The 24,895-nt window shown below is 46.5% G+C and overlaps 1 protein-coding gene across 2 annotated transcripts in view; it reads left to right on the plus strand.

Moving 5' to 3' along the window:
• The first annotated feature begins 15,349 nt into the window (after positions 1-15,349).
• CHRNB1 (cholinergic receptor nicotinic beta 1 subunit) overlaps positions 15,350-24,895 on the plus strand; it is a 185,536-nt gene continuing 175,990 nt past the window's right edge. The window contains exon 1 of one of the 2 annotated variants that reach the window (XM_085639178.1): positions 15,350-15,687. In XM_085639178.1, coding sequence (XP_085495304.1) covers positions 15,636-15,687 — 52 coding nt within the window. In that variant the 5' untranslated portion in view covers positions 15,350-15,635. The remainder of the gene's footprint in view (positions 15,688-24,895) is intronic. The other variant, XM_085639179.1, reaches the window with a different exon arrangement.

The raw sequence follows: 24,895 nt of genomic DNA on the forward strand, positions 1-24,895 counted from the left end.
ATGCTCACCCAAACACACAAGCCCCTCCACAACATCCTACCAGCATACCTGAACAGCCGACTCACTTTCCATGCACCCCAAAGGACCCTACGATCAGCCCAGCTCTCCTATGCCGTGGTCCCCCTCACCAGAAAGACCAGATCGGGAGGCCACTCCTTCTCCTTCCTCGCGGCCAGAGCCTGGAACACCCTTCCGCTCCACCTCCGACAGACAACATTGCTTCCCTTCTTCGCAAGAAACCTCAAAACCTGGCTCTTCGACAGACCCCCTCCTTGATGGACTGGAACCTGCACCCCCCTACCCCCAGCGCCTTGAGACCCTTACGGGTGAGTAGTTGCGCTTAACAAACGCCTGATTGATTGATTGATTGAATGATTGGTTGATTGATTGATTGATTGATTTATTGATTGATTGATTGATTGATTGATTGAAAGAGCATCATTAACATTCATAAAAAAATAATTGTAATTTCTTTAAAAGTTTTTTACTGATTGCTCCAACAATACACAGAAACTAGGGGAGGCCATGTCTCACCATACTAATAGCTTAGGTGCATATTAATAACTGTGTGCTATTCTGAACACTTTATTGGAAATGTAATGGTAAAAAGCATCAGAATAAATTCTGGCAAAAGCTATCAATATAGATAGAAAACTGTGCTACACAATACATTGGTGACCAATAAAAAAAGTTTAAGGTGAATAAAATCACATAATGAACAATGCATATACTCAATGATTATAAATAATGCAATAATTAACAGTATAAATACATAAATAATGCCTGTAACCGTCTAATTGCACATATTGAAAAACAGTGAAAAAAGTGCAGAATATAATAAAGTGCCATGATATCATAAAGTGCATGGTGCATAGTGGTATAAATTCAATATAAAACACATGTCTATATAAATACGATATATATATATATATATATAGAGGTGATCAAGGCCGCTTGAACGGCAGAAACGCGTCTTGACATCTTGAAAGGGAAATAAATATAAACTGTTGGTATACCAAGTGGTCTGCGCCCGTGATTTCCTAATAGGAAAAGGACTACGAGCTACTTCAAAAAAAAAAAATATATATATATATATATATATATATTCACTGAAAAAACCTTAGGTTTCACACATGTTATAGTTAGCGGAAATTTTACTGATAAAAAACCAATGAAATTCCCCCGTTATAGTTAGTGCAGGCAACTATAACTCACGCGACCGCAATCCTCTGCTGATGCTAATACTGTATTTAGACACTTATTTGCCCATGTCTTTTTCCATACATTTTTAGCTATACATATATTACAAATATTTTTTTTTCATAAAGACACATATGTCATCAGCAGAAGATTGCGGTCGCGTGAGTTATAGTTGCCTGCACTAACTATAACGGGGGAATTTCATTGTTTTTTTATCAGTAAAATTTCCGCTAACTATAACATGTGTGAAACCTATGGTTTTTTCAGTGAATTTGCAAAGTTTTTTAAATGCTAATTCCTAACTATAACGTGTGTGAAACCTATGGTTTTTTCAGTGAATTTGTACGGTTTTTTAAATGCTAAGTTACTTTACGCCATTCGTGGCGTGCGCGCCCACTTAACGCAGTTCGTTCCGTGCGCGCAAGGTGCGCTTCGCGCACCGCGCGCCCACTTTATGCAGTTAGTGCCGTGCACGCACGGTGGGCACGCGGTGCGCTACGCGCACCGCGTGCCCACGTTACGCTAGATGGGCCATGTACGCACGATGCGCTTCGCGCATCGTGCGCACATGGAGGACATATGATGCACTTCGTTTTGAAAGTTAATATTTTAATTTTTCGTATATGTTATAAGCCATGCACTAATGGTGCCCTTTGGGCACCATTTGCACACGGGGTGGAGAGAGTGTGGATAATTTTTTTTTTAATTATTATTTTTTTTAATATTTTAGTTTAACTCATCTTTAATAAGCCATGCACAATTAGTGCCCTTCGGGCACTAATTGCACACGGGGTGGGGAGAGTGTGGATAATTTTTTTTTTTTTATAATTTTTTACCGTACGCGTACGGTAAGCGTAATCGGCGAAATTAGCGAAAAAATACAAATTCCGTTTTTGGCCTTGGGGGATCTTTGGGGACTCCCGCAACATTGCTATGTGTGTGGGAGCTGTCTAAACAGCCCCTTTACATGTTTTTGTGCTTTAGATTTTAAACATCACTCTCAGTGCGAGAGAGAAAATGGCGGCCACCGCTTCCTGGTTTCGGCCGATTCGAATGTTTACTAAGATCTAAGAGCCAATCAGAATCGCGCTAGCGCACGCCACCGTACGCGTACGGTAAGCGTACCGTAAGCGCACCGTAAGCTGGCTCAGATATATATATTGATTTAAAGGCTATTTTCTCAGAATCTACTGAACAGATTTACACCAAACCTACAAAAGGCACTTCCTTGACCTGAGGACTACCTCTCTGCCAAATTTCTAGTAATTCTGTTCAGCCGTTCGGGCTGTAGCCCTGTCTAAAGGTCCTATGGAAAAATGCATGGGAAAAACGCGTTTTGGGACCCCCCTTTTATCTCAGCCCCCGCTTGACGAATCCCCCCGAGACTTTCAGGGAAGGAGCGGAGCGTAGCGCCCCACCTATTTTGAAAAATTTGCGAGGATTCGTCGACCGGCGCCAAAGTTATTCAAAATAGAATGTTGCGGATTTCCTATGGAAACGTGGTCCTAACTATAACTACCTACTGGCGACCGCCAGTAGGTAATATATATATATATATATATATATATATATATTCACTGAAAAAACCATAGGTTTCAGGCACGTTATAGTTAGGAATTAGCATTTAAAAAACCTTAGAAATTCACTAAAAAAACGATAGGTTTCAGGGGCGTTATAGTTAGCTGGACATTTCACTTGTACAAAACAATAGAAATTCCCCTGTTATAGTTAGTTCAGCTAACTATAACTCACGCGCCCGCAAAGCACTGCTGATGACGTCACATATTACATCACTCATGACATGGTCAGTGACATCACTCATGACATCACAAGGATTTTTAAATGCTAATTCCTAACTATAACGTGCCTGAAACCTATGGTTTTTTCAGTGAATTTCAAAGGTTTTTTAAATGATAATTTCTAACTATGCCTACAGAGATAGGACATGTGAAGAAAGAAGAAAAAAACGCACAGAAAGAAAAAAAATGCAGAAAGAAGCAACAGAAGTCTTCAAAGACGAAGAAAAGTGCAGGAAGAAGGAAAATGTGCAGAAAGAACAAACAGAAGAGCAGAAATAAGCCTTGTTGCAAAATCATCCTGTACCCTCAACTTTTTCAGACGGATACTGGTGGTAACTGAGTCTGACTAACCAGTCCTAGAGCCAGTGCTATGTTAAAAGACACTCAGAATACAGTGAAAACACCTACAGACATTAGGGAACACTATGCGTTGGGGTCCCCCTGTGATTAGCATGACCTCCTCCGTAAGGCCCTAGTATATAATAGGGCATGGGGATTAAAAAAACTACCTCTTAAAACGCGCCACGGGGTGCGTTTGCACACTGGTGAAGGGAGGGGGGCCTGAGTTAACATATGTGCAAACACGTCCTGTGGGTGTTTTAAGTTGGGGGATAAAGACCCCTTGAATCATGACGGTCCCTGGGGTCCAACTAGCCCACTAGGTACCTCCAGTAAGCATCACAGAGGTGCGTTGCAGAGAGGTGTAAATAGGGGCACGGCCTAGACCACCTCTCTGCAACGCAGCGCAGTGGCGCTTACTGGAAGCACCTGGTGGACTAGTTGGCCCCCAGGGTCCCTCAGGATTGAAGTGGAATTATTTCCCCAACTTAAAAGGCGCCACAGGGTGTGTTTGCACACGTCACCTCAGGCCCCGTCCCCTCCCTTTACCACTGTGCAAACTATCCCTGTGGCCGTTTTAAGTTGGGAGATTAAGTTCCCTTGAATCCTGAGAGTCCCTAGGGTGCAAGTAGCCCACTAGGTACCTCCAGTAAGCGCGACAGAGCTGCGTTGCAGAGAGATGTAAAAAGGGGCACAGCCTAGACCAACTCTCAGCAACGCAGCGCAGTGGCGCTTACTGGAAGCACCTGGTGGGCTAGTTAGCCTCCAGGGGCCTTCAGGATTGAAGGGGAATTATTTCCCCAACTTAAAACGCGTCAAATGGCGTGTTTGCACACGTCACCTCAGGCCCCGTCCCCTCCCTGCCCCACTGTGTAAACACGCCCTGTAGCCGTTTTAAGTTGGGAGAATAAGTCCCCTTGAATCCTGAGGGTCCCTAGGGGCAAATTAGCCCACTAGGTACCTCCAGTAAGCGCCATTGCAGAGAGGTGTAAAAAGGGGCAAGGCCTACACCACCTCTCTGCAACGCAGTGCAGTGGCGCTTACTGGAAGCACCTGGTGGGCTGGTTGGCCCCCAGGGTCTCTCAGGATTGAAGGGGAATTATTTCCCCAACTTAAAAGGCGCCACAGGGCGTATTTGCACACGTCACCTCAGGCCCCGTCCCCTCCCTTCACAACTGTGTAAACGCGCCCTGTGGCCGTTCTAAGTTGAGAGATTAAGTCCCCTTGAATCCTAAGGGTCCCTAGGGTCAAACTAGCCCACTAGGGACCTCCAGTAAGCGCCACAGAGCTGCGTTGCAGAGAGGTTTAAAAAGGGGCGTGGCCTCTAAACACCTGTCTGCAACGCAGCTCCCTGGCGCATACTGGAGATACCTGTTGGGCTAGTTGGCCCTCAGGGACTCTCAGTATTGAAAGATAATTAATTCCCCAACATGTAACTCACCACCGGGCGCATTTGCACAATGGTGAAGGAAAGGGGCGTGGCCTGACATGACATGTCTGCAAACACGCCCTGTGGCACGTTTTAAATTGGAGAATTAATTCCTCCTCAATCCTGAGGGTCCCTGGGCGCCAACTTGCCCACCAGGTACCTCCAGTATGCGCCAGAGAGCTGCGCTGCAGAGAGGTGTTCAGAGGCCACGCCCTTTTTTACAACACTCAGCAAAGCAGCTCCGTGGCGCTTACTGGAGGTACCTGATGGGCTAGTTGACCCCCAGGGACCCTCAGGATTGAAGAGGAATTAATTCCTCAACTTAAAACTTAAACGCCAGGGGGCGCGTTTGCAGAGTGCAGCAAGGAGGGGGCGTGGCCTCGGCGGATCCTGTTTTTTTTTTTTTAAGAAGGGGAGCTATGTGGCCCCCCCTTCTTTTTCTAATGTATTGGCCCCGGGTACCCCATCCCCCCGGGCATTGCCTTTATTTTAATTTTTTTAATCTTTTGGAGGGGGGCTGCGTTGCCCCCCTCCTCAGGCCACCTATGGCCCCGGGGACACCCTTCCCCGGGGACGGCCTTTGTTTTTTTATTATTATTTTTTTTCTTATTTTGGGGAGGGGGTCCGCGAGGCCCCCCTCCCGGGCCACTTATAGCCCCAGGGACCCCATCCCCCGGGGCTGGCCCTCTCGGTTAGGGACCGTGGGGGGGTCCCCAATCCCCCCACGGTCCCACCGGTTCTCCGTGTCCCTCGGGAGCTGGCATTGCTTTTCCACATTGGGAGCTGCTAAGATGGAGCTCCCCGTGTGGAAAAGCAATTTGGTTTGCATTTTGAAAGAGAGAGCAGGTTTCCCTGCTCTCTCTTTCCAAATCCATACCAAGTTTGCTATGGCAGGGCGGGAGCCACGAGGCTCCCGCCCTGCCATAGTAAACTACAGTGTCCCGGGGGTGGGCACCCCGAGACACTGCAGGAGCCAGCCCACATATACTGTCATAAAGCCCCGGGGGTGGCGGTCCCCGGGGCTGAGGGGCCCCCCTGGGCCCCCCTTTACATAAAAAAATATTGCCCCCGGGACTTGGCCCACCTGGGGGCTAAATACTAACGAAGCGCTTCATTTTTTTAAAATTTTGGCTGAAATTCGCGCTGTGTGCCCTGGGGGTCCTTGTGGGACCCCCTAAGCAGGCCTAGGGGGTCAGGGTGTTTCTACCCTGCCCCTTTTTGCGTTTTGCGTGTTTTTTTCTCTGCTTTCTTGTGCCTCGATTCTACCGAGGCACAAGATGGCTGCCAACACTTCCTGATTTGGAGTGTTGACAGCCAATTAGCATACAGCTCGTGATCGGGAGGGTGTGAGGATCCTGCGCGGCCATAGATATATATGTGATTTTACTTTTGATTTTCTCAGCAACTACTGAATAGATTTACACCATTTAACAAAAAGGCACCTTTCTGAACCAAGGGCTACCTCTTTGCCAAATTTGGTGTAATTTCGTTCAGCAGTTCGTGCTGTAGCCGTGGCTAAAGTTTCTTTGGAAAATTGCATGGGGAAAACACGTTTTCGGACCCCCTTTTTTCTCGGCCCCTGCTTGACGAATCACCCCGAAACTTTCAAGATAGGAGCGGACCGGAGCGCCCCACGAGTTTTGAAAATTTCGCGGAGATTCGTCATCTGGCGCCAAAGGTATTGGGAATAGAATGTTGAGAATTTCCTATGGACAATAGGTCCTAACTATAACTATCTACTGGCGACTGCCAGTAGATAATATATATATATGTATATATATATATATATATATATATATACACACCTTTGTGTGGACATCGGCGCTCTTCATGAGGATGGTGCAAATTCCTCCGGCAGTGCCAAGCCAGTTGTTAATTATCTCGACATTGCATTGCATTACACTTACACTTATAAAGCGCCCAGCTACCCAACAGGGTCTCCGGGCGCTAGACATGTGGAGGACAACACAGCTAGACGAAATCAGACCAAGTCACTAAACAGCAGCATCTTTAAACTCTTATGGAATGCCAACAGGGACTGACAATTTCTAAGGTCAATCGGAAGGGCATTCCAGAGCCTGGGGCTGGGACTGCGTGCAATCAAAAGGAAGCGCACTCACTGAGGATTTACTGCAGCAAATTGCTGATTGCATGCAGTGCAATATCGACCATGTTTCTATAGTAAAAAGTGTTTTTTGATTTACCTATATCTTTGGCGCTGTTTGACAAATCTTCCCGGAATTTTCCGCTCACTTAAACTGCTGTCTGGTAAGTTTCAGGGTTATCCGTGAATCGGGACATGAGAAAGAGAAGAGGTCCCAAAATGCGTTTTCCCCAAATTAATTCCCATAGGGATTTTGAACACGACTACAGCCCGAACTGCTGGACAGAATTACACAACATTTGGCAGAAAGCTAGCCCTTGGTTCAGAAAGCAATCCTTTTGTGATTTGGTGTAAATCCATTCAGTAGATTTAGAGATATTAACCAAAAGCCAAATTTGTATATCTAGGGGCATGGATCCTCGCAGATCTTCTTCGGATCCTCTGTGGTTTTGCGGATCCATGCGCTAACAGTAATGTTGTGATTGGCTTGCAGCAACCTGAGAGAAAAGTTGTGGCTGCCATTTTGTTCATCGGGACTCTGTTCCCAGCGGGGAAAATATAATTAAAAAGTGGAAGAAGGGGTCAGGGTAGAGGTACCCTGACCCCCTAGGACAAGAAATTGCCCAAAAACCTTTTTTTCACAGAGGATCCACAGATCCTCCCAGAATTGAAGTGAATGTGGGCAGATCCATGGATTCAAACCCCAATTTAAAAAAAACACTCACTCACATGCCCATGCACCTACTTACAAAACTGCGCAACTGCTCACACACCCACTCACAAACCCATACAGCCACTCATTCACCCACTCACAGACCCTCTAAACCACTCACACACCCACTCACAGACCAACACAGCCATCAAATACCCACTCACACATCCGGTCACACACCCAAACAACCACTCAAACAGCTACTCAAATCCCATACTCACAGACCCACAAAACCACTCACACAATGACACAGCCACTCACACACCTACTCGCACACCCATGCAGCCACTCCCACACCCACCACACACTCAATCATACACTCATTTACGCACCCACACAACCTCTCGTACACCCACTCACACACCCTCACACACCCAGGTTACAGGGATGATATAGTTAGGAAATTGCATTAAAAATCATGGAATTTCACTGAACAAAAACAAAGGTTTACAGGGACGTTATAGTTAGGCACACATTTCTCTGCTACCACATTGCACAGTAGTAGCGCATGCACCAGACACTGCTACTACACTGCACAGGAGTATCACAAGCACCAGGCACTGCTACCTTACTGCACAGGAGTGATGCACGCATCAGACACTGGTACCACACTGCACATGAGTAACACACGCACCAGACACTGCTGCCACACTGCACATGAGTAGCCCACGCAGCAGACACTGGTACCACACTGCACAGGAGTAGCGCATGCACCAGACACTGCTACCACACTGCAAAGGAGTAACGCATGCACCAGACACTGCCACCACACGGCACAGGAATCACACACACACCAGGCACTGCTTCCACACAGCACATGTGTAGTGTACGTACTAGACACTGCTACCACACTGCACAGGTGTGACGCATGCACCAGACACTGCTACCACACTGCAAATGAGTAACGCATGCACCAAACACTGCTACCACATTGCACAGGATTGACACATGCACCAGACACTGCTACCGCCCTGCACAGGAGTGACGCACATACCAGACCCAGCTACCACACTGCACAGAAGTGATGCAGGCACCAGACACTGCTACCACACTGCCCATGAGTAACACACGCACCAGACACTGCTACCACACTGCACATGAGTAGCGCACGCACCAGACACTGCTACTAAACTGCAAAAGAATAGCGTATGCACCAGACACTGCAACCACACTGCACAGGAGTCACACACTCACCAGACATAGCTACCACACAGCACATGAGTAGCGCACATACTAGACAGTTGCTACCACACTGTACAGGAGTGACGCAGGCACCAGACACTGCTGCCACACTGCAAAGGAGTAACACATGAACCAGACACTGCTACCACACTGCAAAGGAGTAATGCATGCACCAGACACTGCTACCCCAAATTCCTCTTTAGACATGACCTCTTGTTGGCCTGGCTGGTGAAACCACTCAGCGGGAATCCATTGCTCTTGGATTGTGTACATCCTGCGTGTCACCCTTTCAAGGGTGGGCCACGCCACTTCCACCCCTCCTTGGTTTTGTTATTGAGTTGTTGTATAGTGCTGCATTCAGCAATTACTTGGCCTCTTGGCGCGAACACTGGCTTGTTCATGTATGTATGGATATATATGGTATTTCTATAGCAGGAATCTAGCCAAAAGGTAGCAGAGCGCTGTACATGGGCAAAGATACGCATAAAGTGAATGAGGAAGAGGGGAGGAGCTTGGGTTGTAAGGTTACTTCCTCATGATGTAGTGTCCGTGAAAGTGGTGAGTGTTTAACTCTTTCCTACGCCGTGAGGAGGTGAAACAGCTGAGACACGCTGTCATTGTTGGAGGAGCCGCGGGAGGAACCGGGTGTTGCCGCAGGAGGAAGACAGGCTGGTGCACGGGACTCCATTGACCAGGAGTCCGTGCGTATCCACAGGTGCGCTGTTGCCCGCCCACCCGCCCACTTCCCTTGAAAGAAGCTCGCGGAACCCGCTGGCGCGGGTCCCGCTTCACCGTGAGGAGGTGAAACAGCTGAGACACGCTGTCATTGTTGGAGGAGCCGCGGGAGGAACCGGGTGTTGCCGCAGGAGGAAGACAGGCTGGTGCACGGGACTCCATTGACCAGGAGTCCGTGCGTATCCACAGGTGCGCTGTTGCCCGCCCACCCGCCCTTTGACCCATGCCTACATATTTTCTTGTCTGCCGCTGCGCGGGACGCGAGCGGGACGCCCCGGACGAAGCCCGGACAAAGGGCGGACAGTCTGTGACAGTCCGGGACAGGAGGGGGCTGGAGGGGGCTGTGGCCCTCCTGAATCGCCTAGAGGTACAAACTGGGCTGTGTATATATTGTCGTGTTGTAGGATTGCAGCACGAAAGGTGACAATACGTAAGGGTTGGCAATTCTATTTGATCTGTGTCTAAATTATTGTAAGGTTGTATTATGTCTAAAGCCAAACTTATCCCGGTAAAATCAACCATGGATAATTACCTTGTAAAAATGGTTGATAAGATAAACCAGGAGCGGAGAAAATCATTGGGGCGGCCTGAATCAGTCGACCTCGCCCCGTTAAGTAAGAACTCCCCCCCTCCTTCAGCCGTTCTCAATCAGGAAGCAAGCAATGACCTTAATGAGTCTAACCATGATAGAGATGGCATTACTGTGGTTGCTCCTTTAGAAGGAAATAGCCCCGTTGACTCCCCTTCTGAGGACTTATTATGTACACCAGATCCATCAACTGTCACTCCGACGGTTATTACTTCTCAGAGAGTATTACGTTCTAATCGGACCCATAATAGAAGTATACATTCAAAAAGGGGGGGGGTGCGATCATCTAAGAGAGCCGACCCGATATCTACCAACTCTGTCCGTGACCTCACCGTAGTGTAGGATAGTAATCCAGTCACCATAGATAGTAGACAGTTGGACCTTTTAATAAGCATGATTGATGCCAAGTTTGACCTATTAATTAGACTATTAATGAACAAACTCGATATGGTAACCAACGAAGTGGCCAGACTCGGAGGCCTGTTAGAATCATACCTTGATACCAGTTCTGGCACCAAGGTAAATGATGAGGCCTTAGTAAATAGCCATGTTTCCCAACAAGCCTCTAAGGTTGCTAATCGAACGGTCAAGTCTAACCCCCCTAATACCTCCTATGGAGAATACTGTGAGGAGAGAATTAATGCTCTAGACTCCTCGCTGACCCCAGGTCAACATAATTTGTCAGGTAAATCTGTTGCCAAGAACCAGCAAGTACCAAGTGTAAAAAATTCTGGTACCTCCAGGCCTGATCTGCCCCCAGCGTGTGCTCCATTTGTGGCAGTCCTTACCAATGTACCACCAGTTACTGAGACAGGTCGTAATTATAGTGAAACCCACTCCTCCTTGAAAAACAAAACTGTGGATTGGCTGCATCGTGAATGCGGCTTCCCAGTTGTTTTAGCAAAGGACATACTAAGCACTAGAAGAGTTGATTGGATTGGGAGTTTGCGTAAGACCTGTGGGGGTGATTGCATCGTAGTTAACTTTCGAAGTCCTCATCTTGTATCTACAGCTCTGTTAAGAGCACAATCATCCCCTTCACGGGACCAAGGGATATCTCTACGGCCTTTGGGGTATTTCTATAGGCACCTTAACTCCCGCCCCAATATTGTACATTTTGGGTCAAGAGAAGAAGTCATAAATACCTTTCCTGGTCCTACTATTACCATGTCAAACCGATTTGAAGTACTGAGCGGGCTGGATTGTAATGATTGACTGGTGCCAGTTCATCCCAAATTAGCGGACGCTGTTGACGCCATTGGAGGCACGGGAGGGGATGTTATCCCGAGGATGCTAGACATAGTAGATGCCAGTGAGAATGTTAACCCCCCGGATATTATCAGCGGGAAGCACAGTTGCTGTGACAGAGAGAACTGGGTTTCTCCGGCTGGGGATCAGTCCTGTAATCCTGTTACCTCTGCTCCCATGAGCCCCATACCTTTACCCAGAACTTGTGAACAGAGTGTTTGTTTCATTGCCAGCTGGAATATTGCGGGACTCTTATCTAAGGATACTTGCCTGGGATGGTTAGAGTTTATTAACACTTTTAATATTGTATGTCTTCAGGAAACCTGGTGTGTTGACCCAATCAATTATAATGGTTTTGTTTCTTTCAACTTACCCGCTGTGGCCTCACCGTCGGGCAGGGCAAAGGGTGGGTTATTGGTTTTGATTTCTGTAGAAGTACCCATCAAAGTTAAGAAACATGTTTTGGTTGGTGCACACTCCCAGATCCTATGGCTTCAATCGGAGCAGGATAGAAATATCCTTTTAATTAATTTTTATAATAATATTTTTGATTGCTCAAGGTACCAGGTTGTGCTTGCTTTGGAATCTGCTATGGAAGATATTATAACCAAATTTGATATTGTTTTTGATATCATTTGGGTGGGGGATTTTAACACAGTGGTATGTCCCTTTGTTGATGAAAGGGTATGTGGCTTTGTTGACCATTGGGGGGATGGTGTTCGTCACTTCCCTCATAATCTTTATGGTAATTCCTTGAACACAATTTTAACCACTTATGACATGGATATACTGGTCAATCAGGTTAATCCCTCAGGCGAAATCATTCCCACTTATACGGGAAGGAATGCAAATACAGTTATTGATTATATTTGTGTATCATCTGGTATCAGCCCACGGTGTTCAGCCCCTGTGGTTGTGGACAACCTAATTAGTGATCATAATTGTATTACTGCCGAGGTTTTATTGTGGAAGGACCGACAGATTCATACTCCATGTATTATTACCAATATTGAGCCACATCGATCTAATGGTATCCGCATTAGATGGAAGGGCAACAATGCGGACATTTCATCTAATACCATTGTTTCAAAATGCCTTACGGAAATTGTTACAATTTTAGAATGTGAGGAAGGAACCAACGAAATTGTGCATAATTTTATTAACATTAACTTAATCATTGACAGTAACTTCACTATTCACCCTAAAGGTAGGAAACCCCAGCGTAGGGGATGGTTTGATCATGCATGTTCTTCTGCTCTCAGGGAGCTTAAAATAGCACTGGCAGCAGAGAGGAGAGATATTGGAAGGATTAGGGAATTGCGAGGGATCTATCAGATCGCAATTAAGTCCAGGAAAGCAGAATTAAGACAAGAGGCCTGGGACAATTTAGACCAGGCAGCCTTTACCGCTGATTCCTCCCTTTTTTGGGCAACTGTTAACAGCCCTTTTCTAAAAGATGACAAGATGCCTGAATTATCGGCTAATGTCAGTACGGAGAGCTGGGTCACCCACTTCTCTCTGATCTTCGACTCGGCCAGAATCAGGGGAGTATATGAAGATAGATGGCCTGTTATCCCCTTGGATATTACAACTGCCGAAGTTCGGGACAGCATTAAATCTAGTAGGGGTGGGAAGGCCCAGGGGCCTGACGGGGTACCCATCGACGTATATAAAGCAGTTCCCGAGATTTGGGGCCCGTTGCTTACAAAGGTATTTAATGCTGCTGTATGCAACGGGGTTCCTCATACATGGGAGGAATCTATAATTGTACCAATTTATAAGAAAGGAGAGAAAGGGGACGTGAAGAACTACCGCCCAATCTCCCTTCTGGACTCTTCGGTGAAAATCATGAGTCGGGTACTTATGGTTAGGCTGGAAGAATGGGCGGAGTCCCAGAATATCCTGGCCGATTCCCAATATGGTTTCAGGAAGGGCAGAGGGACGTTAGAGCAATGCCTCAACCTTGACCTAATAATTGGGAAGTATACAAAGGCCAAAAAAGGATCCCTCTATCTCTGCTTTGCCGACCTGAGCAGCGCTTTTGATATGGTAGACCACAATATCTTATGGGCCAAATTATTGGAAATGGGAGCCCCGGGGCCCATTGTTTATTTTTTAGCGAGACTCTATCTTAAATTAAATTCTAGTGTCCGTTATGGTCAGGCAGGGGAGTGCACCCCCAAATTTAGCGTCAGGCGGGGCATCAGACAAGGGTGTGTGCTCGCCCCCCTACTTTTTATTCTTTTTATTAACGAAGTAGATCTAGTCTTAAAGGAGGTAGCGGCTGATGCACCAAAAATTAGAGATTTCAGCGTCCCCGTACTTCTTTATGCGGACGACGCTGTAATCTTGTCTAGGACCCCAATTGGACTACAGCGCTTGATGGACAGGTTCTCACTGTTCATCAAGGACAGGAAGCTGCTGATTAATAAATCTAAGACCTTTGTTATGGAGTGTGGCGTAGGATGTAAAAAACCCCATGCCTTTTTTATTGAAGGACACAAAGTTCTAACAGTGGAGTCTTTTAATTACCTCGGCATCACTTTTTCGAAAACGGGCAGCTGGACAAGAGAGATAAACTGCGTCCGGGCCAAGGTGGCCAAAAGCTCCCACGGGGTGTTTAAATTCGCTACCAAAATTGGAGACAAAAGAATTAAAGACATGTTAAAAATCTTTCAAATGAGATGTCTCTCTGTGGCCCTCTATGGAGCAGGGGTGTGGGGGCACACCAAGGCAGGGAATTTGCAAGTGGAGGAAAACCTCTTCCTTAAAAGGCTCCTGTGTTTGCCGAAATCAGCTACCAACTATTTGGTCCACAGAGAACTAGGTATTTTCCATCTTTCTGACCTACTGACTATAAGGCCTTTAATGCTGTGGCGCTCTATTTGGGCAAAGGAAGAGACATCCTTAAATAGAGCAATCATTGGAGATTGTCTCTCCATTGACGGTTACTTAAAAATTCCCTAGATTAAATTTGTCTTCAACTGTTACCTAGAGATTTTTGGTATTAACCTTAAAGATGACTGTCATGCCCCTACCAGTTTGCCCAAAGATGTGATGAAGTCGGTTTTTATGAATTTTAAGCTACAGAAACGGGAAAGGAATAGTAGTAACTTAAGTACATGTATGTTTTACGGCAGATTCTGTGAAATCGAGGGATTTCAGCCGTGTCTAAGTCTAGTCACCCGGTCCTCCCATCGGTATGTAATTACCAGACTAAGGTTCGGGATAGTGCACCACTTGGTGGCCTACCCGTGTATTAAAAAAATTCCGGTTGGCCCTTGCCCATGTGACAATGTATCAGTCCAAAGCACCATGCACTTTCTTTTACTGTGTAAACTATATACCAACTTTCGCCAAGCCTACCTTAAGCCTATTTTGTTAAAATACGGAGTCAGGAATACACAAGATGCTATGAAGTTGCTTTTTAAACCTTATCCTGATGTATGTTTTTTTACTGCCACCTTCCTCCTACTAGCAATCAAAGCAAGGCCTAGTATGCTGTTTTAGCTATTTAAATGTTTTAATTATGTAATCTGTTTTGCAAATTTTTTATTATGGTTATGTTTATTGTAATTGTTGATTTGTTTTGCTTTTATGGACTTGTGTCTAAAGCTCCGAATAAAGCCTTATGAAATGAAATGAACTCTTTCCTAAACTGGAGCAGCCTGGCCGACCACCCAACAGCTGCTCTGCCCTGGGGCAATCTGTTCCTGACCAAGGATGAGTTCGGTAACAAATGGAGAAGCCATCAGGCTTCATTGTACCGAGGATACCACATTCATTCCACCACCAGATGCATCCTGGGAATTAAAGCGACTGGACTACATTGTTGCATCACCCTGCCATGGTTGGTGTAAGGACAGCAAAGGAGTGGGACTGTGCACTCCCTGGCGAGGCTGGGTCACATAACCACCCTAAGTACTGTAGTGGCAACCAGTGGTGTTTAAAGCGTCACGAAGGCACAAGAGTTCGTCACCCAGCGCTATGCGCTGTGTAAACAGAGGTTCTTATGATACGCATAGTGGGGCCGTGGGAAGGCCTCTTTGTTTTGGATCGGCTACAACAGGTGGAAGGAGCCGGGCTGCGATGCCATGCCTGGAATCCCCCACGGTGTCCTGGCGGGGTAACCCAATCCCTGCCCGCTCCCACAGCGGCACAGGGCCCTGTCCGTCACCGTGGCGGTAGCAGCTGCGGCCACTGACACTGCCCGAGGGCCGACCCCCAGGAAGTGCACGGTGGGCTCGGCCTGGGACCCGCAGAGGACCGGAGGAAGCCTGGGAGAAGGCCGGGCAGCCATGGCGGGGCGTGCGCTGCTCTCACTGGCGCTCTGCCTCGGGGCGCTAGCAGGTAGGTGGAGTCTGTCTGGGTGATTGCGCCTGGCACCGGGGCAAGTGTGAATGAGGCCGGAGGGGTAACTCTGTAAAGAGACAGTACCACCCTGCCTGGGTCCCTTCTGCTGGTTAGCGACTACCCTCAAACACAGTATATGGCTATAGTATTGGCTTTCATTTATTTATTATATAGCGCTGACATGACCCGAAGGCGTTACAGACAGCGCTTCACACCTGAGAGACTCCTACCATTTAAGCCAGATCAGTGTAAACAAAGCCAGAGAGGAGACTAGATGTGCAGCGGGGCGGAAGTTCATTCACAAGCACAGCCGACCTCTTCCAGGGCTGAGTCTGTGTCCAGAGAGAGGAGCACGAGGCCTCTGGGGGCAGTTGAGGTTCTTGTGCCCACCAGCAGCCAGGCCAGGACCACCTCGGGGCAAACAGATGGGCAGAGGTCACAGAGCAGGGGGGGGGGGGGGGGCTGAGACAGAGAGCACACAACACTGAGCGAAAACACACACAGAAGGGAGATAAACCGGCGATCACAATAATTGTAATTGTATTTATATAGCGCTTACTCCCCCTGAGGAGGCGTCGAAGCGCTTTTCAGCGATTAGCACGCCAAGAACCCAAAAGTATTAGTGGTCGACAGAAAATCAAGACAAAGGGAAAAAGAAGTATTTAATTATCTGACTATCAAAAAAAAGAACAGAAGAGACCCAAAAAGAATTTGCATGAAAGAAATAAAGAGGCAGGGAGTGTCTGGTAGTGAATAAAAGAAGCATGAGGTGGAATCAAGACTAGGCAGAGAGTGGCTCACCATGGTAAACAAAGGCGGGCACAGACAGTAATAGAGCCTGGTACAGACAGGGGCACTGAGGCAGACACAACAACACACCGAGGAGACAGAAACACACACAAACTATAGGACAGACAGGACAAGTGCTGTACTTAGGGTTGCCACCTTTGCTGGAAAACACATACCATGCTGCTGTGTACGACTTAAGTTGGGGTACCCTGCTGGCTAGTGAGTTTAAGAGGTTTGGTGCTGATCATGTTTGAAATGGCATAGAGTGAGCACGCGAGCTGAAATCACCCCTAGGAAGGGGCGTATGGGCTGCAAACACTTTGCAAAACAAAGGGGTGCAACTCGTGCATTTCAATCCAATCCTACTACAACTTTGGCTAAAACCCCCCCACAGATGTTATGATTTTTTTTTTATTCTGTTTAGAGTTTATGGAAATAAAAGTATTTGAAAAATAAGCTTTGGCATTTATCAAGATTGAAAACATTTAATGCAATGTACAGTTTTGAGATACCCTACAAAGTGGGTTTGTTTTTCCTCCAGTATTTGGAACTGTGTTTTTCTTTTAACTTATTTTAAACAAAACTTTACACACAAACAATGGCAAAACCACTAGCTTATGCACACAAACAGGGGTACCTAAGATTTCTAATTTTTTTAATAAAGGTTTTTATATATTATGTATCCCTCACAGTCCACCTCAATGTGAATCATTGAAAATACACAAAAATGTGACGGACTGTCCTCACGCGTCACCAGGTGTCATGCTTCATCAAATGACAACCCACGCCCTCCTGAAACCCAGTTTGATGGAGAGCGGACCTTCAACTGGAGTCAGGGAGGTTGATGTAAAAACGGGTGGACCGTGGGTCCTTAAGGCACATACCAACTGCAACAGTGAGAGTGTTGTATACTTGATTACATGCCCATGTGGTGTATTCTATGTGAGAATGACGATTCGGAAAATAAAGGTGTGTACCAATGAACACCGAAGCACGATACACTGCAAACGGAACAACACCAAACTAACAAGCCACTATCTCGACCAGAATCATAGAGATGTGGATAAAACATGGGTAGTTCTGGAAAAGTTTATATTACCACCCCAGACCCCCAAAAGAGACTACTTTTGCGTGAACAAAGATGGGTGTATCGGTTGAGAACATGGAAAAAAGGACTGAATGGTGATATCCTTTGGTTACAACTTACACAAGGCCATGACATCTAAGACAAGACCTTCCCCTCTACGTATAACCTCAGAACCGTACTTAAAAAATTGCATTTAGGACGAGGGAGCTGGCGTTCAATCAACCAGCAAGATTGTTGCCACGAGAATATGAGGTGGAAAATATTTCCCCCCCCCCCCCCCCGGGGTAGTATGGCTCCTCACTGAATATATAACTATATAAATAATCATTGTGACACATCCATCAGAACGTAAAAATCCCAGGTGGAGCTGAATTGAGCAATGTGTTTTGTTATGAATACGAACAAACAGAAAACGGAAAATGGAAATAGTAATCTAGTCCAATAAATTGTACTATACCACAAGCAGCCTTTTTATAGAAGCGAGTCCCATTGGAACACGTGTATCGGCCGTCGTTATAAAGGCCCCAACATACGGGACTCCAATTTCCACAATTCAAGTTGAATTGTGTGATTTGTTACCAATACAATATAGGAATAGATCATGAAAATGGATTATCTGATCCAGTAAAAGACGGCTCTACACCATTAGCAGTCTCTCAGTATTGGCTTCTCCCCCGAAAAATCCAATATGTTCAGGGCCCCATACATGAGACTCCAAATCCCATGAGCCCTCCTAAAAGGAAGTGCCCAACCTAAGACATTGCGGCGGGGACGTCGGGAACCAGGCAGCCCCCATCTGAGGCCGGATGGTTCTTACCAGAATCACGAGCTTCACCACCAGTGCAAGCAATCCTCCTGTGACAGCGGAACACAACGTCGGCCTAAATATGCGCCCTTCATTCCATTTGTTCTGCATCGTGAGGGAGGAGCAGGTACGTATAGGCTCGCAGTGAAGAACGCACCTTGACGAAGTAAGAGGGTGAATGTGTGGAGGGATATTGTATCCCCTGATATGGGTGTCCATGAGTGAAAGCGCATCGTGTTAAACTATATTGAACCTCATATGTCACTCTTGGGTAGTGGCAAGCCCAGTGCAGGATTGCCACATCAGGACCCCACATTCCCGTCCTGAAGAATGCCACGGACTCGCATGAGCCCAAAGGCAGAAACATGTTGAAGGTATAAGTAGTAATGGGGAACTTATTCTCCTTGTCCCACATTTGGTTTTAATACCAAGTGTCATGTCTAATGAGTAAAAAAGTTTCTAGGATGCCACATTGGTTTTTAATACACTTTAATCAAGGGTCCACTCTTAGTTTGAAGTGCCTCCCTGACTTCAGGTGAAGGCCCGCTGTCCATCAAACTGTGTTCTTGGAGAGTGTGTGTCGTCCTATGATGAAGCATGGTATGTGAGGACAATCCGCCACATTTTTGTGTATGTCCAATAACTCATATTGAGTAGAACTGTGTGGGATGCATAATATATACAAAATTTATTTAAAAATGTAGAAATCTCGAGTAGCTCTGTTTGTTCTGCATATACTGTTTTGGGAGGCCAGCTCACCCTTGAGACCCCATAGCCTCTAGTTGCCGACCTTGGATATATTCCAGGGGTGTGTGTTTGCAAAACCAATAGCTTGGCATTTGCATTATAAAGGCGAGAGCTCTTGGCTTTGCCAATGCTTCTTCTTTTTGGAAGTGAGTGTGCTGTTTCCTCGGAGATGTAACTGGGGAGTGAGGCTCACAACACCACAACTCTGAACACTTCCCTCCACATTCACCATCTCTGCTGTCCACCTCTTTGCAAGATTCTTAAAATGTTTGCAATTAACAGTAAGCCTCACTGGCCGGAGATGAACTTTTCCAACTGATGCCAAGAGAAGCACAGACTATAGGAGGGTCAGTAGCTAAGAAGCTAGGATAATATATGTTGAGGAACCAAGGGAAAAAGCCTCACCCCTGAAGAAGGGTATATGTCGGTGTAGGGAAGTAGGTGCTAGCAGGCCACAAGGAACAGTGCAAAAATATAACTGTGCCTCCTTGAGTGCTCTCCGCATACTGAATAAGAAACATTTAGGCCTGTTGCAATAGTTTGACACCATCACTAGGTGGCGTCCGTAGTCACTGAAATGCACACACCTTAGATCAAGGGAAGGAGGACTCACTGAAGGCTGGTGTGACTAACAGGAACCACTCGGTACTCAAAGAATACTTGTTCATGGGGGTATTCACAGGTCGGTGGGGTGAAAGACACATCACACCCATGTCGGATGTATTTACAGGGAGAGGGGTTTAGGTACTCACACCCAGTGGTGCAACAGTAGTCCCTGCAGCCTCCGCAGTGCTGTGGGGGGGGCGAGTTCAAGGGGGCCTCCTTCTGCACTCGCGCAACTAGCCCCTGGCCTGTGAGCTCTTGACCGGGGTGGGGGGGCACCTCCATGTACTTTGCAGGGCGGCCCCCTCAGGTTTTGTTGATACCTAGTGAGAGCTAACTAATCAAAACACCCTAGTGCATGTGTAGGCAGGTACTCCATGTTACTTGGAGAGTACTCACATCACGTCACTTGCATACAACTTGTATTATATACACACTGACACCTCAAAGTAGTTAAGTGTGAAGCACTGCTGCTTTTGTTGCTGGGGTCAATTTTGCAGTTACGCTAACAAAAAAAAACAGCCCCAACTTCTGCAAAACCGGCAGCCATCCTCCCGGGGAAATGTCCGATGCCCGCTACGGCCAGTCTGGCCCTGATTAGCATGCATGACTACATTTTAGAACAGGGATGTGGGAGATTTTGAAAAAAGAAATAGAGGCAACATATTTCCCCATTGACTTCTATTGAAGCAGAGGCAATTTCAAATGGAAGTCAAACAAAATAAAGCGATTATTGCCCCAAAAAACATGGGAGTCTCCTGCGTGAATCAGGTCTGTTGGCATGTATGGAATAGGCGGGCTAGGTCATAACATAATATGTATTTGTAAAGCGCACATTCACCACAATGGGTTTCTTGGCGCTGAATAACAGATGTTTATTGTTACCCAACTCAATGGTACTCGTTTTATCAACCATTAAAGGATGAAAGGCTGAGTGGACCTGCCAGGATTTGAACCTGTGAGCATGAGGTCAAACACAGGCCCCTCAAGTGGACGCATTAGTTCACTGAGCCACCAGACCCAGCTGAGGTCAGGCAGTCACCCATGATTTCTCACATTCTCCAAGTCACAGGTTGTCAACAGCTCTTCATAAGGGAGAGCAAACTGGCTACATCCAAATAAACCAAGAGCTTCAGTGCAGTGCAGTGTGGGCCCCTCAGAAAATAATGGCACTATATTGGCAGTAATTAATTATTGCCACACTGCCAATTACAGAAGCTGCCCACAGACACAGCCTATGTGGGGCCTGTATTGGTATTCTACACCAGCACCATGCAATTGGGAGTAAAACCCATTGGAATAGGGAATCGCAGAGAATTCCCAAATTATGGGGTTGTACCACATACATTTACTACTTGCTCTAAGTAGGTGGCAAGTGTGTGCACGGACCTGTGGGTGGGGCGGGAGTAAGAGAGTAAAGAGGGGAGGGTTTTTCTGTGTGTGGAGGAGATTCATTCTGTCAACAAAACAAAATGCGGGATTGTGGATCGGCTGCTGCTGTAGTCCAAGCCTTATGCAACGCGTTTTTTTCCTGCCCTGGAATTACCGAGTGGAAAAATGGAGTATGATTCTCCCATACCCGAAAAAAAGTGTGAAAAAATCTACGCACTCTGAATTGAAAGAAGCAATATTTCATGGAGTAATTTGGCTACTCCTTTAATGCTTTACATTAAATGTGACTTTTGGAAGTTGAAAGCGAAACATGAGTGTGGAAATGTGTTGTCTGTAGTGCCTTGCGTATCACAGTGGCTGAAAGTCTGCAGGTTCTTGCCCGTGTTGCGAGCCCATCCTAGAAGGGCTGCGATCAGACATGGTGCTGAAGGCTCATTGGCTCCTGCAGGTTGAGCAGAATTGCAAATGGCAGCAAAGAGAGTTCAGCCAGTGTATTGTGTATCACAACCTGTTTGGTTCTTTTCAAGTGTCCTTCTCGGGCTCCCTGCCTTTGTGTAGAGTGATGCTTCTCACAGCTGGTGGCACTGGGACTGGATCCAAGCGGGAGTGCCCACAATATGGACACAATGAAGTGTGAGATCTCTGCACCTGGCTGCCTTTAACTTTTCTGAAACATCAGTCAGAGGCAGAACAAGCATTGGCATAGCCAATAGGTCTCGCTTTTGGGACCTTATAAGTGTTTAGCCTTGCAACAGTTGCATAACTAAATACTTATAAGGTCCCAAAAGCGAGACCTATTGGCTATGCCAATGCTTGTTATAGGGAGAGCTCTCTGGCGCCCACAAGTAAAGTCTTCTGTAAGTGGAATCTCGACATGTAAAAGATCGTTACCCCAGTGAAGAGCAACATTTTTAGGCTTCACGGGTGAAAAGTGACATGCCAGCGCCTCTTTCTCATGAGTGAGCGCCCCCCGCCCACCTTCATCACAGGTAAAGGACTGACACACACTACACCATTCATTCAGTCAACAATAATCAAATATCGAGCAAAAAGCTTCCTAGAACAGTCTCGCGACTTTATGGCGCTACAAATAACATTGTTTATGATTGTCCAAACCATGGAAAGTGGTTTTATGTCCAACGTGCCACGACAGAAGTAGGAGTGAGACCAAGATGGGAATCTGGGACTAGCAGGCTGCGGGCAGACTGTTGGCAGTAGGCGCAGTAACCCACAGAGCTACCCTGCTGCAACATGCTTTAAAAAGTCTGTAAGGGTCAGTGAGAGCTCTGAGAGGTGGAGGGGACACCGAGCACAGAGTGAGGAGTGCAGGAGGGGTGCGAGATCTCGGTGGATGAGATGTGGATAAAGACAGTTCTGAAAGAAAGAGAGTGGAGGAGATATCTCGAACAGAGTGGGGGTGGTGGGGGGGCGGTGAGATCACCGAGGAGTGGGTGTTGGAGGGGAGCGAGAGTGTCCGGGTAGGAAAGGGTAATAAAGACATGAGCTAGGGTGGAGAGAGTGCTTGGGACAAGGGAGAGCACAGAAGTAGGTTATGAAGAGGGTGTCTCCAGAAGGGAGGAAAGTGGCTGGAGAGACCCAGAAAACAGGAGGGTTAAGATTCAGAGCGCATCCTGGGTGGTTATAGTAAGAATGTGGGTGGTGAAAGAGATTAAAACAAGGCACAAGAAGAGAAAAGGCGGGCTAGTGAGACAGTGAAAGTGAAAGTGAACTGGAGAGAATGGGAAAACGAAAGAGCTCGAGAAAGAGGCATTGATAGTGACAGAAAAGGGACGTACTAAGAGACAATAAAAAAGACCGACAAAGCATGCTGTGGCGGGGGTGGGGGAGCGCATTCCAGGCGGGGGAGCGGACCCTTTGAAGTATGATGCCAAGGCTGTGGCTACACGTGCACGCACCAGTGGGCTGAAGCGCTTCCCCAAACGGATTGCATGGCGGCACGATGCACGTGATTGTGCGCGTGCTTGCCATGCAGTCCACTTTTGGGAGCACTTTGAAATGCCCCTCTTACTAGAGTCTCGCATAGCGATTGCGTAAACACAATAGCTAGGCGAGACCTAAAAAGGGCAAGTCTGACCTAGAAACGTCCTCATATTGAACAACAGAAACTAAAGTCCCACCCTTCACCCCTACTATCTATCAAGTGTCAGTGCTCTGGAAGAACCAGTCCGCATTCACCCTTACTATCTACCAAATAGCAGTGTCTTGAAGAACTAGTCAGTAACAGGAACACATTTCATGGAATTGCTAAACACAGCCCTGTCTCCATGCTCCTAACTTCATTGTGCGAGTCTCCACCCCACAGCCACATGAATGCAGGCATTTCAGTTCCACTGTCAGGGGAAGCTAGCCTCACCACAACTTGTTGTATGGCAAAACTATGTGCATCCAAAATGGATTCCATTCCCTTTTTTTTAATTTATACTGTGAGTCACACTTTAAGAGTGAACACCAGAAGACCTGCACTCCAGCATTTGCAAAATCTCCTTTTCGATGTTTGCATTATATACTCTCTGAAGTTGCTTAGATCATGAGATTACCACTGCCTTTGAGCACAGTCTAAACCTCTCCATATTTCCCTGCATCTGCAAACAGCCATTACTTTATGCTTCCAGCAGTTCAGGAGACAGACTGTTTCCCTCATTCTAGTGCTTATAAAAAGTACCTGTTCTAGTGCTATGTCACATGCAAATCATGTTGTTTCTTGCTACAGTTTCGCTTTTTCAGATTGCACGCGTTCTCAAAAAGCCTCATAAATGCTGCCTCCGTATTCCCTTGAAAATTGACTTGGACTTATAGTAAAAAGTTCCAATTGTTGCCTCTCCTTTTCTTTCCAATTCACCCCTCCTCACTTTCCATCCGCCGCGCCTCCTGTCTCTGAGCACCGCCTACATTAAGTCACACACATGTCTGCCTCAATCCTTACTATTGTATTTCTGCAAAGTGCCCACACCTCATTTCAAAGACCACAACCTCTCCTTTAAAAGTTATACCCCTGCAGTTTAATAATTCCTAATCTCTTGTAGCTCATCTGTTAAAACCACTAATCATTTGCATGAATCGACCTCCCCTACTAAAGACCCCTCCTAACTCCTGTTAATTTAACCTACCACATTGAAACTGGAGTAAATACTCTTATAGTTTTCCTTAAGATCACAAGACTAATAAAAGAAACTACTGAAAGAGTCACTAACCTTCAATTCTGAGGTAGCCTGCTGCTCAGGGTAAAGCGCTTCAACGCTCCATCAGGGGTAGTAAGCACTATATAGATGCAATTGCAATGAAGTACAATTATGAATCCTTCCTGCCCACACTAAAACTAATACCATAGTGTCCCTACTAATAATAATACCATAGCACTTAGTGCTTGTGCAGTCAACTGTAGTTCCTACAGGCTGCATAACAATTCCCTTATGCTGCTTAACATTCATACCCTAACGCTAAACATAATTGTAAGGGTCATGCCAATCGCCCATTACTGTACCAGTCCACAGCAGTAAACCACGCATCGCCAACTGAATAGGCATGGAATAACTAAAGAGGTGTGATACATTCTGCTGGCCAACAGAAGGCTTTACATTAGTCCACTGCCGATCACTTCTTGGCATCTCACAGTGACAGTCAGACATGGCATGATATTAACAAAGCCATCCAAGCAGATGTCTCGGCTGTTATTCTCACGAACCTACGCCTGCTCAGGATCATAAACTTTAAACAAAAAATATCTCTGAATGGCCAACTCAGAGAAGTGACCAGCTAAGTGG

This window comes from Triturus cristatus, chromosome 12, assembly GCF_964204655.1.
Source record: "Triturus cristatus chromosome 12, aTriCri1.1, whole genome shotgun sequence".
Lineage (NCBI taxonomy): Eukaryota > Metazoa > Chordata > Amphibia > Caudata > Salamandridae > Triturus > Triturus cristatus.